The sequence below is a fragment of the Mesocricetus auratus genome, unplaced genomic scaffold, assembly GCF_017639785.1.
Source record: "Mesocricetus auratus isolate SY011 unplaced genomic scaffold, BCM_Maur_2.0 Super-Scaffold_100014, whole genome shotgun sequence".
NCBI lineage: Eukaryota > Metazoa > Chordata > Mammalia > Rodentia > Cricetidae > Mesocricetus > Mesocricetus auratus.
In genome coordinates this window covers 24,253,601-24,271,529 of record NW_024429197.1, presented here as the reverse complement: position 1 = coordinate 24,271,529, position 17,929 = coordinate 24,253,601, and the positions used below count along the sequence as shown (strand labels likewise).

Genomic DNA, 17,929 nt, shown 5'->3' with positions numbered 1-17,929 from the left:
AAACAGAAGAGTTATGGCTTTGACGCTCAGAGGGGAATGGATAGCCACATCTATGGGTTCTGACTTGACTAACAAGCTTCCTCCTGCTCTGGGAGTCTGAGACCGGTTTGGGCTAAAATGATAACAAAATAGAGACAAGCCAGGCACGTGGGGTGAGAAGAAAGGAGTCACGATCTCCAGACGTGTGCCACATACTGGTTTTGAGAGGATTCCATTTTCAACTCGTACTTGGAGGGGAAAGTGGGGGCGAACCGATCACACCCTAACTCAGCACAGCTTTGCCAGGGGCCAGTTTCCAGGAGCCTCACCGGACTCGACCCACGAAAACTGAAACAAAACAGAAAAGCAGGCCAACACAAGGCCAAACACCTGTCCAGAAGGTGAACCCAAGAAGCAGGATCAGAGCACACAGTGGCCAACAGAAAGTGAGAAGGTGACAGCCGGAGCGCCAGGGCTTCGTGGCAGCTCTGCTGACACGTAGCTGCAGCCTTCTCCCTGAAGTGGGGAGGTCTCTGGCTTACAGACACTGACATAAAAAGACACACTCTCAACATATTTCAAAACCAAAGAGCGATGGATTTACAAGGCAGGTTGATTTTATGGTGACTTTTATTGAAAAGGTACGCTGGGTGTAGGCAGATGCCTTTTAGCACAGGAAAGTTAACACAGTGCCTAATTCAAGGAGACAGCCTGAGGAAGCAAGGCCGACAGGGGAGAAAGCAGCAATGTCTCTATTACTCTCCTCGGCATCATAAAGAGAAGAGAAAAAAAATGGTGTTCGTGTTGGTGGTTATAGAGAGGACGGACGGGAGCACAAAAAAAAGAAAGAAAGAAAGAAAAACAGAGGAAAGGGAGGCAAAACCTCAGATGTAGTTTTCTTAAGAAAATAAAATGCAGCAAATCTTAGAACAAAAGATTGGATGGGAAAATACCCTCAGTTCATAAATTCTCACCAGGCTTGAAGAAAACCGTTCTGTCTCCCCACAGCCCCAAAGCTTCAAAACACAATTATTTTTTGATTATATCGGAGCGGAAGATTGCAGGGTTCTGCCCTTCTAGTGTACAAGTGCCCAAGAAAGGTTAAGTTCCAACGATTAGTGAATGTAGCCAGAACCTATCAAGGCATGGGAGAACATGAGAAAAGCCATTTCATAAGCAGAAATTAATAACTTGTGAACATCAACCACGGGACAGTCACATGGGTCAGCTATGTCTAGTCCTAAAAGCTAGCCCCAGGGTAAGTGTCCAGCAACCCTGTCAAATCCCAAGAGAAGCCAGCTTTCCAGCCTTGTGATGGTAAGGAAAACACAGCTGTTTGAAATGCTTTATGGTGGCTGACGACACCTTTGTCCTTCTGTGAAAAATAACCTGATGCAGACAAGAGCTGAGAGTTGAGGAAATAGAATCACGTGGGGTCTGCTGGCTATGATACAGTGGAAAAACGAAAAGAATAACACTACCACCGGGGACTCACACGAAGGGAGCAAAGAGAGGCGGGATGGACAACTTTCTCTGGGCCCCCAATTCCCCAGGAACCCATATATCTATGACACCCTCTTCCCTCCACAGTCTTCAGAGAAACCAGCCAGGCCTGTTACTGAGACCACCTTGCCTCTAGCTACCTCAGAAAACCTGAAAGAACTGTATCACTGATCATTGAGGAGAGATAAGTAAGCATTAGCCATCACAACTATCACAAGGGACACGACTGGCCTTTGCAGGCACTAGGAGCATGTGCAATGCTGCCAACCTGTTGAACACTTCTGCAAGGCAGGGCTTATTGGGGTTGGAGAGAGGGCTCCAACCAAAGTACTTACATCTGTCATTCCGATCCTCTGGGCTCGAGGATGTTTCCCGGTCAGAGATGAGGCCAGACACAGCAAAGATCTTCTTCCCAGTGTCATCAACCTTAAGTGAACCGGGGGAGCTGGATGGCAGCTGTGTCCCAAAGTCATATTCCTTGCCATCTGCATCTGAGAAGCGCAGGTGGGGAGACTCTGTGTCATGGCAGTTCTTGAGTCTCTTGGCTGGGGTAAAGGCTGACTGATAGCTTTCCCGGTCCTCCGTGGAAGCAAAGGGACGGAATGCTCCCACACCACTGTGGTTTAGCATACTAATTGGGGTGCAATCTAGATTGGGGGGAGCAAACTGAGGGTGTAGGTGTAGTAAAGAAGGGGGGAAATCACGATTGGCAAAAGTGCCTGGCACCCCACCTTGCCGATGGTACATAGAGGCGAAGGTGTAGGAGCCATTAGTGAAGGGAATATGAACGTCCTTGTCTACCGAGACAGGTACACCAAAGGGTCGTGGCTGCTGACAAGGGATGGAGGCATCCCGGCTGGCCTCGGCAGTGGACGCCAAGACCATCAGTGCTGGGGATGCCAGAGGGTTGGGAAGATAGGATGAGTTCTCCATCTTGAAGGCTGCCCGGTGTAAGTCCATCGGGGTCTCTTTGGATGGCCGGTGTCACACAAGAAGTATTCCCTGGGAGGGAGGCCGACCTGCACCTTGGATCAGGGTGAGGATTATTACTGGGGAATCATGCCCTTCGAAGACCTGCAGAAACAGCAAAGAAGGAAAAAAGAAGGGGGAGAAAGTCAGAAGAGTAAAAAAGGGAAACCCCAAGTGATTGAAACACCATCCTTCTGGCTTACAGAGTCTCGGGCAAGAGACACCACAGGCTTTAGGAGCCAGTGGACAGCAGCAGCAGACCGTTTTCATTCAGGAAAATCAATAGACAACTTACTGTGATGTACGCGTAGCTGACTTTGGTCCCTACACGTTCCGGGTGAAATGCGCCTGAGCCCAGCAAAGAAAAAAAAAATCATAAAACCACCAAATACAATATTCCCTGAGCAAATGAGCTTTGGAAAGCCAAGTCACCCAGTAGATTAGGTGGTGGTGGTGATGGTGGGTGTCTATATTTTAGAGGGGTTCCAACTACAAACACCACTCATGGCAAGCTTGAGGTTCAGAGACCAGGCTCTCCCTATATGGTGCCCCCCCATATTAATATCTTTCTTCATCCTTATACTGATAGATCCCTATGTCCCACACATCTAGACCACAGACATCTGTACATATTAGCTGGTACAGATTGTACATGTGGCTAAATCACACACACTGGCTTCTACATACACATCTTCGTGTATCACCCGTACATGTGGCTAAATCACACACACTGGCTTCTACATACACATCTTCGTGTATCACCCGATACTGTCTCTAGAAATAGGTGCCATGAGAACAAACAGCTGATATATTATTTTTGATGCACAACCCCACTCTTATCGCATAGGCTTCCCATTTTTTTTCTCAGAAGAAGCAACACCATCATCAACAAAATACCTGGCACTTCTGATGATTTTTAAAAACATAACTGGTGCCTTTGGCACATGCTGCCTTTCAGGGCAGCAAAAACTGGATTGGTAATTCTGGTTACTAATGAAGTCACGCTTAAGGAAATTTGCAAGCTGCCTTGGATTTACCCTTAACGTTTAGAGCAAAATGTTAACAAAATTTGACTTATTTTGTTCAGTTTATTGGCCCAGGCAGAGTTGATGTCCAATAAAGGCCCCCGGAACAAACTAGATTTCAGAGAGCCCTCTTTCAGCTCCCCTTATAAAATAAGGTTGTTCATTTTCATAGGCACTGATTCGGTTTCTAATATACTAAGTGGGGGTTGAGGGAGAAGCACTGTATATCAAAAGGCAGGGTAATATCAGATGAATAGAAGGACTTGCTAGCTTCAAATCTGTATTCTTGGTAGAAACTGAACAGAGCTTAAAAGTATAATCCAAACTGCCATCTGTTACAATTTATAAATTGAGAGTCATGTCAAAAATAAAAACTGGTCCCCTCCTTTTAAGAAGCCCACCTCTGTAGCGGGACATCTTTGGTATTCCCTCAAGGAGAAAACCCTCAGTTAAGCTGCCGATGGTCCCCCCTGCTTAATGCAGTGCAAGGAGAGTATTTCCTTCTCCCATCCTGCAGCTGACGTGTCAATGACTGTTATTAATTGGGAAGATGAGTGGACACCATCAGCCTGCTTCCTCATTTGGCATCTCTCCTTATAGACATCATTGCTAAATTACCAGATTATGTATCTCACATTAACGGATTTTCTCTCTTCCAAATTTTAAATAACTTTCCTGTCAAGTTCTAGCAGGGTAGGGAATGGTCTGCCAAGGACAGCCAGTTAGCCTGATGTGTCTGGGAATTCTGTTCTTGGCTGTTTTCAAGTTAGATTAATGGTCCCACAACATGGATGCTTGAAAGGGGGTCTAGGGCTGTTCTAAGGGGTCTACGGAGCCCTTCACAACAGAAATGAGTAACTGCATGTCTGTCAAACCACACACAGTACAAGCTGGCTGGAGGGAAGGACAGACACAACACCCCAGGGGTGAGGAGAGGAATGTTTCTTCCCCAAAATAACCCGCCCCAGGGTTCACTTTCCATTTTTACTTCCTAGATCACCTCATTATGTTAAATGAGTTTCATAAATTAGTGATCTGGCGACAGCACCGGACACTCCAATAGAATGTGGTGAATCACTCAAACCTGAGTATTCATTTGAAAACTTCATTATACTGAAAATAAATCAACAATATTTTCCCAGGCCACATCTCCTCTACTTCACTGTGTGGGCGTTGGTCTCTGCAAGGGAGGAGGGGCATTTTTTTTCTTTTCCCTTTCTTTCTTTTCCCCCTCCTCACATTAACAGTATAGATGAGACTTCAGCAGACCATAGTCATTATGAAAATCTATAGTTAATACACTCCCAATGTCAAAATGTCATGGGTTTAAACACAGAACCCAAAATAAGAAAACTAACTGACCCTCTTAATTAAAAAAATATGGATTGTAAGATAATCAGCTTGGTGGTGCATTTGGGTGGCTGTGAAGAACCGGGCAGAGAGAAAGTAAGTAACCGGTACTTTTCTGCCTCTATGCTGATTTTTTTTAATTTAGCACTTCGTGCAAATCCAGATTAAAATAACTCCAGCTATTGATCTGAGCAGTGGAATTGACATTAATTTTAGTTCACTTCTCACTTTGCAAAGGGATCAATAGGAAGTAATAACAGCTGACATCCCCGCTGAAAGGAGGAGAAAGAAGGGCTGAAGACAGAAATCGAAAAGCAACCAAATAAATCATCAGCTACTTTTCCACGGCATCAGACAAACTCCAAACAGATTGCAAAAAGTCTTTGTTGAATTAACTAAACAAGGAGGAGGGATCAATCCACGCAGCTAAATAAACTGTCCGGCAGGCAGTGAGGTTGGACAGAGGGACCAACAAATATCGAGTTTTTAAATTTTCAAATCCTTGAAATGGTTTCGTTCAGTTCTGTACGTATGGGAGTTTGTTTGTTCCGTACATCCGACCTTGGTTTAAAGTGGTTACAAAACGTCGGCTAACTGAATAATTAGTGAGATTACTAATTGCGTGGTTAAACATGCCAGAACCAAGACAAATGAAGAAGCTGGCTTTTAGAATGTGCAATTATCTGAGACTGGGCTAGTGCGTTGCGATTCGTGCTCTCCGATGCAAACTAGCCACTTGGTGTGGAAAAACCGAAAGCCAGACAGAAAGTCCCAGCCAGTGAGCTGTCTCCCACCCCTGCCTAGGGTCGGGGCCTCTTCACCAGCTCCGGGGATGGCAGTGCAAGGAAGCGGTGTCGCTGCTCCTGCTGGCTGTGTAGAGCCAAACCCACTTGGAAATGACTTCCACAAAGCAAGCTCTTTCCCAGAGCTGAGCTTAGGGTGCCCACCAAACTAGGACTCTGCTGGCAATTAAAATGCACACGCAACGCGCCTCTGCTTATTACAACAGGTGACATTTTTGTGGTCTCTGAACCGTTTCCAAAAGCCATGACTTAAAATAATAGAACAAATTAAACGATATTTTTCCTTTGCATAAATAAACTTTTAAAAAATTAACAGGCAACTTAAAAAGCAAAGAACAATGGGAAATGAGGCCAGAATAGCGGGGGGGGGTTTTGAAGAATGGAGGAAAGAATTTTTTTTAAGTTCACAGACTTCGCTTGAAGAGAATTCCACCACCACCACCACCACCACCCCCCCCCCCCCCCCGCGCACACCAAATGCCCAGCGGGTATGTGGAAACACCGCCCTAACAGAAAATTTACCACCATGTGCGAGGGCTCAAGGATCATAAGGCTAATACGGCTCCCAGACTAGGGCCGACGCCTGCTATTCAGACCCGGCCGGGTTACCCGTGACACATTTGGATCTAGACCCAGGTCCTGCTTCGACATCGGATGCGAATCCGCGACAGCCTGACCGATCCGAGAGCACGCGGAAGCGGGATGCCGAGCGTGCGGTGCGGATTTCAACCACGAAGAGTCTCAACCCAGGGGTAAAAATAACTCTTTTAGGGAAAACGAGGGAACAAGAAGAGAAAGAGAAACCTCTATAAACTTGGGGTCAACTCTGAACCAAACCCACCACTCGGTGGTCTGACCCCTCTCGCTCTTGCCTGTCTTTGTACAAAGACCCCAACAACCTCAGCTCGAAACAGTTTAACTTTGGGGAACCAAGGCGCCAGTCCTGGAAGAAACACAAGCCGGGGAACCCAGGTCTGAAGGCGCACACTGCCTGGGGGCAGGCGCTGGAAGCAGCCTGCTTTGGACCAAAGTCCAAGGACCCGGAGCCCCTAAACCGCGCCGCCCCGCGGGTCACCCGGACGCGGTGACCGTGCGCCCCTTGAGCCGGCAGCCACTGATTCCTCCACCCCGCTCCGCTCCCTATGAGGGCGGGTGCGGGGCCGCAAGGCCCTGGCGGTTCCCGCACTGCGGGCATGGGGTAGGAGCTCGGCGGTTCCCCTCGCTACCGCCCAGCCGCAAAACCCGGTGTGGCTGGAGAACAGGTGTGTCCCGGCTCGCTTCGCGCCCGTGCCCGGAGGAGCATCTCTCCCAAGTCCTTGGCTTTCCCCCCTCCTCGCCCGGAGCGCAGCGAGAGAACTCACGCCACTAAGCCCCGGGCTCTGCCGGCCAGGAGGGATCCGAACGGGAAACGCCCGCCTGGATCTTTCTCGACGCTCTTTCTGCCTTTACCCCTCGGCTCATTTTCCCTTTGCGAGAAAAGCCGGGGGCGGGGGGGGGGGTTCAGGGCCCCAGCCCGATCGGCTCCAATCAGTCTTACTCGCTGCTTCCTCCCTCCTCGCCCCCTTCTCTCTTTATCACCCCCCCCCCAAAAAAAACCAATTGCCTCTTCAAGCCGAGGCCACAGCGGAGGCGGGAAGTGGGTCGTGGCTGCAGGACATCGTGAGCAGAGAGCGCGGGTGCTTTCCCTTTCAGCTGTTTCTGGAGTAGCGACAGGGCACAGGCGGGAGACCTGGGACGACTTAGGCCACCCAGACAGGGCCGCGCCCCATCCGGGTGGCCCTGGCCCTAAGCACTCTACCCACCCGATGTGCGTCCGACTCCCGGCCCAGACCCCGGGCCTTGACTGGAGCAGTGACCCGGACCAGAGAAGGCAGTGCGTTGTTAATGGGAAAGGAGAATGCGTCCTCTGCTTTCCAACACCCCGAGACCCCGTCACCTCGGGGCTCCAGCATGCCCTCGCGGGCCACGGTCACCCGGGCCTCGAGCTCTTGCAGGGATACTGTGTCGCAGGACGAACCTCGCATCCCTAGATGGCCTCACCACCGTGGGCGGCCTCGCCCGGGGGGCCATACGGAAGCTCTCCGCCCAAGTTTGTTGTGCGCTGGAAGAAAAGCCTTTCTCTTACAAAGCACAAAGGCGAAACGCCCAGGCCGAGCCCTGAAAAGCCCCGGGTTGGGGGTGGGGGGCGGCCGGAGGCTCCGGAGCGCGGTGGCTGGGCCGGGCTCCGGGCGGAGAAGGTCGCTCGGCCCGGGGTGACGAGAGCGGCAGCGGTGGCCGCAGGACCGCAGCAACCGGCGTGCTCGCTGAAAAGTTTTGCTCTCAAGTCGGGAGAAGAGAAATTGTTACTCAGTTTAAGACAGGTCGAAGATTAAAAAATAATACAAATAGAGCAAGGCGCCCGATTTTAAAGGATCGTCCTCCCGTCTCGCTCCTTAGAGTCGCTGGAAGAGGGGATCCCGACCCCCCCAAATCCCAGGAGACCAGCACGGATCCCGCTACTCCAAGGCCTGGCCAGTCCAGCCCAGCAGAGCAGGGAGTTTACCGGTTATATGTAGCACGGTTCACCTCAGTGGCAGCACCTGCCTTCTTCCTGAGGGCGGAGGATTCCCCCATCCCACCCCCACGCTCTTCTTCCCCATCCTTCACACCCGCCCCCGCCAGGAAAAAGTAAGTCGAGCTTCCCGGAACCCCCAAGGCTCCAGAGTCTCCCGGATACCCCACCAGGTCGGCAATGTGTTGTGCGGCTGAGATCGTTTCTCAACGGATCGCCCCTTTTCCTATCCCGCCCGCAGCCTCAGATTCCCCACTAAGTACCACCTAGCCCTGGCCCCGCAGGAAATCACAGCGGGGTGTACGGGGGAGCCAGGCAAGAGGGCTTACTCGCGGTCGACCCAAACAAAGTGGAAATGGGGCTTATAAAAAGATGGAGAAGTCCTGCTCGCTTCCCCTGGCTATCCCCCTCGCCCTCCCTACTTGTCCAATTCCAGCGTCTGGTCCCTCCCCCTTGCACCCCCCCAAATAAAACACATTAAGGAAAACTCAAGACGGAAAGTTTGAGTGAGGCAGCGCACAGAGCGCGCCGGGCACCGACAGCTAAGAGGCTCGGTCGCCAAGATGTGAGACGCGGCAGTGCAGGTCCCAGTCCCTGCCCCCGTCGCAGGGGAGCCGCCCGAATCCCTGGGAGACCAACCCGGAAAGTTAGCCAGGTTCCTCGGCAACCCGGCCGCCCTCGCGCCCACCCCTCTTGTGTACGCACACGCATCCACACCCCTTCCTAAGCTCCATACTTGCCGTGGAAATTCCTGGGGAGAACGGTCGCACTTTCAGGACACCAAGGTAAGAAGACGGAGAGTGTGGTGCATGAAAAGTCCCGGGTGCGCAGAGCCGGCGGAGGCAGCGGCGGCGGTGGCGGCGGCAGCGGCAGCAGCAGCAGCAGGCGGCTGGCCCCGGGTTTGTGCTCGCGAGCTGCCTGGGATTGCATGTACAGATCAAGAGACTCGGTTGGTGTGAGAGAAGAGCAGTGCTGCCTCTCAGCGCTGGCTCTAATCAGTGAATGAGCCTCCACTCTCCCAGGGACTCGGAGGCGCACACACACGCGCGCGCGCGCACACACACACTCACACACACATGCACGCACACATTCTCTCACACTCACACACATACAGGCACTCTGAGCACTGAATACATTAGGGTACTAAGGGACTCTGGGAAATGGAGTCCAGACCCCGGGCACTCCGGGAGAACAGACCTATCTGCCCTCACTAGAGGGCTGGATGGTTTTAGGTAGCCCGCCTCAGTGGAAACTCAAGAGGTCTTTTGCCTTTGTTTACATCTCTCCTCCTTACCCTCTGGAGATTTCTGAATGAGTGGTTGGTGCGCGATTCTCTTGAACCAAAGTGACCAAGAGGAAATGGGTAAATCTTTGAAGACTGACGTCAGTGCTGCACACTGACCACCAAACCTTGGCTCCATTGTAAAACTCTACCCTTTTCCTGTAAGATCTACCTGCTGTTTAGTGCTTTGAATGCTACTGGGAGTCTTCTCCTGTAAAAATAAAGTTATAAGTGGATATTATTAAAACCGATTTTTAGAGAAAGAAGAAAGGGCCTAGTTTAACACCCAGATTTGTGAATAAAAATTTTTACCGGTGTCAGTGATGTTTATACTACAGGTCTTTCTCTTCAAATTGTTTAATTCATCAAGTATGAAAGATATATTGGGGAAATGGACAAAGAATTAACAAAACTTCTCAGAGCCGGGCTATGAGACTAATTGCCTTTACATAGTCTCATTTAATCCGTTAATTCTGGAGTTAATATTCTTATTTTATTTAAAAAAAAAAAGAAACGGAGACTAAGAGGGTTTTACGATTAGAGCAGGTAGTCCTAGCTCAGAGAGCAAAGCCCAACCCAAAATTAATCCTGGTTTTTAGAAGTAATTCCTTTGTTTTGTGGCTTGGTTTCTGAAAAGTCAGACTTCTCATCTGGAAAAAAAAAATTCTCTTCCTCTAGGATAACCCATCCTGCGAAGAACCTCACAGGATTATACATAGTCTAAAACAGAGATGGGGGTGGTGACACTCTACTTTAATCCCAGCACTTGGGAGGCTGAGGCAGGCAGATCTCTGTGAGTTCAAGGCCAACCTGGTCTGTGAAACCCTGTCTCAAAAAACCAAAACCAAACAAAAAATGGTCTAAAACAGAATGAAACTGTTTTGGTATGGCTTTATCATCCTTTTTTTTCCCTCATGTTTAGCACGTGTCTAAATGTTCCATATTCAAGTTTGTGTAGAACTGGGTTCCGTGATTGACGCCTATAATCCCAGTACCAAGGAAGCAGATGCAGGAGGGCTACAGCAAGTTCCGGGCCAGCCGGATGTACACAGGGAGTTCTAGGCCAGTCAGGGCTACAAATGAGACCCTGTCTCAAGCAAACAACAACAGTAACAACTAAGTTTCTGTGTCATGTTTGGATTTAAAATATTTAATTAGCAACTCTTTAAATAAGCAACTAATAGGCTCACCTAGACCATGAGCCACTGGTAGTCCCTGGAAATTGAAATATGAGGCATTCAGCCTCAAGAGATAGGCAGAAGTGGGTCACATCACAATAGGTTTTATGTACTAAACTAAGGAAAGTAGACTTCATCCCAGAGATGAAGAGAAACCCTTTCTGTTTTCAAACAATCACTAGTCAAAGGGTAGGCAGAATGGAGGTAAAACAAGAGACAGGGAAAGTAATTAAAAAGTCTGTTGCAGCCGGGCAGTGGTGGCGCATTCCTTTAATCCCAGCACTCGGGAGGCAGAGGCAGGCGGATCTCTGTGAGTTCGAGGCCGGGCTGGACCAACAGCCTCCAAAACAATACAGAGAAACCCTGTCTCGTAAAACCAAAAAAGTCTGTTGCAGGTGAAATTGAGAAGTCCCTGAATCAAGATTCTAGACCAGTAAACAATGGAGAGACAGGAAATATCATAGAGGAATCTAAAGGCAGAATCAACCAGATCAAGCCATTTTACCCACCCGAGGAGATGACAGCAAAAATCCTTATATGGGTTCTAGTACTTATAACTCAAGATGCTGTTCATCCTGTTTGTTTCTGTTAATTGAGGCAGGATTTCACACTGCAGCCCAGGCTGACCCAATGAAACTCCTGATCCTCCTGCTTCAGCCTTTTAAATCTGGGGACGTAGACATGTGTCATCACATCCAACTTGGTTCTTTGTATTTTAACATTCAGAAGTGGTAAAAAGGCTCCTTCAGATCAACTTGTAGAGTTCCCCTAAAGTCCTGGTCACAATCTTACGGGTGGACAACCCATGAAAAGCCCTATGTCAGCTCAGCCATCAAGCTAAACAGTTTAGCAACTGTCATCTGCAGTGCTCTGCACTGAGATGCAAATATTTAGAAAGTAGAATAGTCACTGTCTATAAGGACAATATAATGAAAACCTTAAATGCAAAACAATAGCAAAAACGTACAATGCAAAACTGAACAAGTAATACCTCGTTAATTCATAGGTCACATGTTTGGCAACCTTGGCTATCCAAAACACAATGAGGCAGGAAATAAGCAAAAAGAGTCCCAGAATAGCCAAAATAAACATTACAAAGTATACGCACTAAAGTTAATACATTTTACTCCTAGGAGAACTCCACAGGCCTTCACTCAGAGCTGATTTACTCTTTCTTAGGTACAATTCTAATAAGCTTGATTATTTGGCTTTCCCATTTACAGATGATTAAGATTGTCAAATTAAAAGGGGGCAGCCATTAAAGAGAATGAAATAGACTCAGATGGACTGACATGGAAGGAGGCCTATGATATACCCTCAAGTGAGAAGACAAAGAAGTCAGAAAATAGTACACACGCTGTGACGTGGTATTGGTATGTATAATGCATGTGCACCCCTCCATGGGCAAAGGCCTAAAGTGAAATACACTAATCTGTTAACATGAATTATGACTAGGCAATGGGAAAAAGTAGATATGGGTTAGTATATATCCAAGGGGCACAGGAATAAAGAGAATTCTTTGGCTCAATGAATTCAAGTGCATATATGTGTTTGTACAAGTATCTGTTCAGGTTATAAGAGTATATGTATGTATATAGGCCTGTATGTATGTAGACAGCTTCCAGGGTTCTTTCTCAGGCATCATCTACCATATTTTTTCTTCTTCTTTTTTTTTTTTTTTTTTTTTGGTTTTACGAGACAGGGTTTCTCTGTATTGTTTTGGAGACTGTCGGTCCAGTCTGGCCTCGAACTCACAGAGATCCGATTAAAGGCATGCACCACCACCGCCCGGCTCTTCTTCTTCTTTTTTTTTTTTTAAGCCTTTTGTTTATGAGACAGGGTTTCTCTGTGTCACTCTGGCTGTCCTGGAAACTCTGTAGACCAGGCTGGCCTTGAACTCACAGAGATCCACCTGCTTCTGGTCTCGCCCCCTCAAGTGCTGGGATTAAAGTCATGTGCTTCCATGCCTGGCTTTCACGTATTTTATTTTATGTGTATGAATGTTCTGTTGACATACGTGTTAAGTGCCCTGTGAGCATGCCTGGTGCCTGTGGAGGTCAGAAGGGAGCACCGGATCTCTTGGAACTGGAGCATGGATGGCTGCGGGCCACAGTGGGAGTGCTGGGCACTGAACCCAGGTCCTCCAAAAGAGCAACAAGTGATCTTAACCACTTTCCAACTCTCTAACCCATCACATTTTTAAGGCAGAGTATCTTACTAAGATCTAGAATTCAATAATTAGGATAGGCTAGTTGATCAGTGAGCTCCAGGGGCCCTCCTGTCTCAGCCTCCCCAGGTCTGGGTTTACAGATGTATACCACCACACTGGGTGTTTTATGCAGGTGGAATGTAGGTCCTTATGCTTGTATGTCAGGCACTTTAAGGAGCCATCTCTGCAGCCCCAAGGCTGCAGAGTCATACCTTCCTGTTTCTTTCCAATGCAAATATACTAGTTTGGTAATTTGAATATCCATTACAAAGGATACAGTACTAGGTTGAGAACAAACATAGAGCTGGGTGGTGGTGGTGGCAAACACCTTTAATCCCAGCACTCAGGAGGCAGAAGCAGGCAGATCTCTAAACTCCAGGCAAACTCTACAGAGTGAGTTCCAGGACAACCAGGGCTACACACACACACACAAAAAAAACCCTGTCTAAAAAAGCCAAAACACAAAACAAACAAACAAACAAAAAATTTAGCAGTGACTGGGGTTTTTTGATATGGAGGCAGCAAAAAGGACATCACCACTTCCAAGTAGCACAACCCTGACATTTTCAGGGGCATGTCAGCATGTGACACATTGTACATTGTATAGTTCAATTTAGGGGAACAGGTGTGTAAAAATTTAGAAAAGGAAATTCCCCCCAAAATAAAGACTTGATACTTAAGCAGTTGTTTAGAAAATGGCGTGATGCCAGGTATGGTAGTGATGCCTTTAGCCCCAGCACTCGTGAGGCAGAGGCAGATGGATCTTGGAGTTTGGGTGCAGCCTGGACTACCAAGTGAGTTCCAGGATAGCCAAGACTACACAGAGAAAACCTGTTGAAAGAAAGAGAGTGACACACACACGCACATGCATGCATGCACACACACGTACACGTAAACAACATGTCAGTCCCTAAAGATGAGAAGAGTTTACATTGTTGCTAATCGGTTTTGCTTTTGAGAAATTTTTTCTGTAGCTAGGCTAGGTTGGCCTTGCATTTGCAAGCCTCTTACCTCAGCCTCCTAAAGACTGGTATTGGAAGTGAGTACCATCTCTAAAGACTGGGGTTGGAAGTGAGTACCATCTCTAAAGACTGGGATTGGAGGTGTGTCCCATCACTCCCAGCAAAGATACTGCTGGAAGAGCAGAAGTGACACAGAGCATGGAATGGTCCTCAAACTCAACAGTTTATAAGTGCCTGTTGAGTGTCTACCAATTGCTGGTCCCTAAGAATACACAAGTAAATTAGATAGTCCTTGCTAGAGGATTTGAAAATACGTATGTGGGGTACAGTGTGAGCAGAGCTATCATGAAATTCTGAATAAAGCTTGGAGGAAACATACAAGGGGAAGAGGCCAACTCCACCTGGAGACCTTACATAAGGAGTTATCAACAACCATGGCTATTCAAAAAGTAACTATTGTATGAGACAATATCTGCGCTTGATTAAACATAACCATTGTGTGGGGCCAGAGAGATGGCTCAGCAGTAGAGCACATACTGCTCTTGTAGAAGGCTTGCATTTGGTTCCCAGCACCCATATCTGGTAGCTGTTGACCACCTGTAACTCCAAAAGATCTGATGCCATCTTCTGGCATCTGTGGGCACCGCATGCATGTCACAAACCTACCTACAGACTTAAACCTACCCATGTAATTAAAAATGACAACAAGACTCTTAAAAAAAAAGGAAGTCATAAATGACTGTTGTATGGGATAGCATCTTAAATAGAATGGGAAGTGAACTTCAGGACAAAAAATAGCGCATGCAAAATTACAGAGACATAATATTTCTTAGTGCTTTTACATAGTACATTTAGAACTTTTCTAGCAAACAGAGGTAATGATGAGTGTTGGTGTATAAGGTAGTATCTAAGCCACTTCGTATTTAGAAATTAGAAATTATAAGCCCTTTTTTATCTTGAAAAATAGAGCCAGGCAGAGGTGGTGCATGCCTTTAATTTGAGCACTCAGGAAACAGAAGCAGGCAGATATCTGAGTTTGAGGCCATCTTGGTCTACAAAGTGAGTTCCAGGACAGCCAAGGCTGTTACACAGAGAAACCCTGTCGTGAAAAATCAAAAAAGAAAGAAAGATATAGTTAGGCTTACATATACCACAGAAACATGAGGGACATCAAGGCAGCACGTTTTTTTTTTTTGTTTGTTTGTTTTGTTTTGTTTTTTTCTCATGCATAACGTCAAATAGTCCAGGGAAACCTCTTAATTTGAAAATCAATAGAAGTTACAAAGGTAGACTGGATGGTGAAGACTTGTTGATAGATGACTAATCTTAATTGACAACTTGGCTGGATCTGGAATCAACTAAGCTGCTGACCATGTCTGTGAAGGATTTTATATGTGGGAAGACCAACCTGGAATGTGAGTGACACCTTTGGGTGTTAGCCAGATAAAAGGCAGTCCAAGAGAGAAGCCTTGCTTTTTATTTCATTGACTTCATATCTTGCTGGTGATTTTATTTGCTGCTGCTGCTGCCACCACTGGGCTACTGAATAGCCTTCCCAATATCAGAACCCAGCCTCCCCAGGTTTTCAAGGTGGACTAGGTATCGCTCCAGGAATCCTCCAGGTCTTCAGCGCCAAATTGGTACTGCTGAGGTCCCTAGTCTACCCAGGTCTCCATCTCTCCAGTTCAAAGATAGCCGTTGTTAGGCTGCTCAAGACCATATTGTGGAAGGCAACATAATAAATCCCTTTTGTACTATAGACTCATTCTGTCCATTCTTCTCCTTTAGAGAATTCTCACTAATACAAGTCTCATCTGTCACATGTTCCACCATCTGGCTCATCCCTCTTGCTACTCTAGGGCTTTGCTTAGACATGGTAGCTCTCAGAAAGCCACCTCGCCCAGCCAGCAGCCCTTCTCAAGCCTGCTCTCCTAGAATCCAGTGCATTTATCGATCCACTTAGTACATGGTATTGGAACAGTGAATTAAACTTTCCAACTCCACTAGCAAATTGGATCTTCTTTTGTTTTTGTTTTTGTTTTGGCTTTGGTTTTGGTTTGGTTTTTCGAGACAGGGTTTCTCTGTATTGTTTTGGAGCCTGTCCTGGCACTAGCTCTTTTAGACCAGGCTGGCCTCGAACTCACAGAGATCCGCCTGCCTCTGCCGCCCGAGTGCTGGGATTAAAGGCATGTGCCACCAACATCCTGCCTGGATCTTCTTAAAGTAGAAATCTGTCTTCATTCAATTGTGTCAAACACACTTAGTATTACAGATTCTAGTGTGTGATGGGATGAACTTATTTAAGTAAGAGGTCAGAATCCAAGAATCGCTCCCAGGTCTAGATGTTAACTTTCTTGCAAGAACGGGCTGCTTGCCTGTCACAGCATCCCAAACACTAACAATCTCTGAAACATCACAGAGAGATATTGAGAAATATGTACCATGATGAGTGAACAGCTAGGAAAAAATTCTCAAGAAAGAAATGACATGATCAGATTGAGATTTAGAAAAATAGCTTTGAAGGCAATGTTAAATATAGACCAAAGAGTGGATAAGACTGGAGGGGGGAAGTAACGGGGAAAATCACTCAACAAAATGAACCATGTAAGTAAAAGCACCTGTTTTTGGCCAATATGACCAGACGTTTGTATTTATTTTTCAGGGCTGATCTTATTCTCTAAGGAGTCCCCGATGGAGGACATACAGCTAACTTAGTCTGCAAGTCTTCCCTGTCCTGAACCCCCATCAGACTGGTGCCATCCTGTACATTTGGAGGTCACAGAGGGCAGTGGCTACGTCTTATTCATCTTAGTATCTCCAATGCCTAGGACATGACTGCTCAATAAATGTTTGCTGAATGAATGAACACATAAATTGATCTATTAGTATACTGTACTCGAGCTCTGACCAAGACGCAGAGGACCCTAGTTATCCCCAGTGAACAGGTTTCTGGATACAGGAAACAGAACAAATAGAGAAAGACTGGATCCGGAGGCACATGTATTCCTCGGGTAACACCGGGTAAATTTCTCTCTCTGACCCCTCCATCCTCATTCTGAAGAATAACCCTCATTGAGTGAAAATCAATAAAAGTCATTTTAAGGGAAGTAGGTTTAGAAAAAGGCCCTGAAGGAGGAAAAAGACAGCAGGGAACTTCAAGTTCAACCAATTTGGACTTTTTTTTTCTTTTTATAAGATTTTTTAAGCTTTAAAAAAAAGTTTCTTTAACAAGATAAAAAGTCTGCTTTTCACATTGTCTTTCAAAAATAGTCCCCTCTGCACACAAACCCAGAGCCTCGCCACCCCCAACCCCCTGCATATTTAGATTTCCAAAAGGGAAAAATAAATTCACAGCACAAATAAGAAATGATTTGGTTTTGCAACTTGGCATCAATAAGAAACTGTCTGAAGAAGCTACAGATACCTATCAAGACATTCTGCTAACATAAATACTTAGATTGATGATCCAGGAAATCCAACTCCTGTTTGCCGACTTCATGCAAGAGGCACCAGAAATTAGCTATAGGCAGTGCCTACTCCACATCCTCCCCTCCCCAAGAAACGAGATGAGCTTCCTGTGCTTGAAGGAGCGCATGGGTCTATGATGGTAACTCACAATCACAAGAAGTTAGATAAGGCCCAATTCATTCATTTACTTATTTCGTGAATATTTGCTTGTATGTACATATGTGCACAAGGGTGTTGGATCCTCTCCAATTGGAGTCACAGGGGTATGAGCCACCACTCCGGTTCTGAGAACTGAGCCTGGGTCCTCTGCAAGAGCAGCCTGAGCTCTTGACAGCTGGGCCATCTCTCTTAGCCTCTCCTTCAACTCAACTATAATGCAAATTGAAATGTTTCCAGGGAGCAACACAGACAAACTGCTGAAGGTTTTGGAGGCCAGAGAGAGCTATATAGTTTTGAGTCCTTCATTTGCTTTGGAACAAGATGAGACTTAAAATAAGGCACTAATGAAGATATGATTTTAGTATTAAAAGATGGAAACTCTTAAAAAAAAAAGAGTATCCAGGGAGTAATTGACCCATGGATGGCATCATGAAGAGTTTTTAAATCTGAGATGGATTACAGCACCATAGTTCACAGGACCTGAAAGCAGG

The 17,929-nt window shown here is 46.7% G+C and overlaps 1 protein-coding gene and 1 long non-coding RNA gene across 3 annotated transcripts in view; one reads left to right on the top strand and one right to left on the bottom strand.

Moving 5' to 3' along the window:
- The window catches only part of Rnf220 (ring finger protein 220), a 224,991-nt gene extending 215,886 nt beyond the window's left edge, over positions 1-9,105 (bottom strand). The window contains exons 1-2 of one of the 2 annotated variants that reach the window (XM_040756845.1): positions 8,921-9,105; positions 1,818-2,556 (exon numbers count right to left, since the gene is read on the bottom strand). In XM_040756845.1, coding sequence (XP_040612779.1) covers positions 1,818-2,442 — 625 coding nt within the window. In that variant the 5' untranslated portion in view covers positions 2,443-2,556; positions 8,921-9,105. The remainder of the gene's footprint in view (positions 1-1,817; positions 2,557-8,920) is intronic. The other variant, XM_040756846.1, reaches the window with a different exon arrangement.
- Positions 8,690-16,677, top strand: LOC121143976. The gene is made up of 3 exons (XR_005881300.1): positions 8,690-8,965; positions 11,864-12,013; positions 16,474-16,677. It is a non-coding gene; the product is annotated as an uncharacterized LOC121143976 (long non-coding RNA).
- The last annotated feature ends 1,252 nt before the right edge of the window (positions 16,678-17,929 follow it).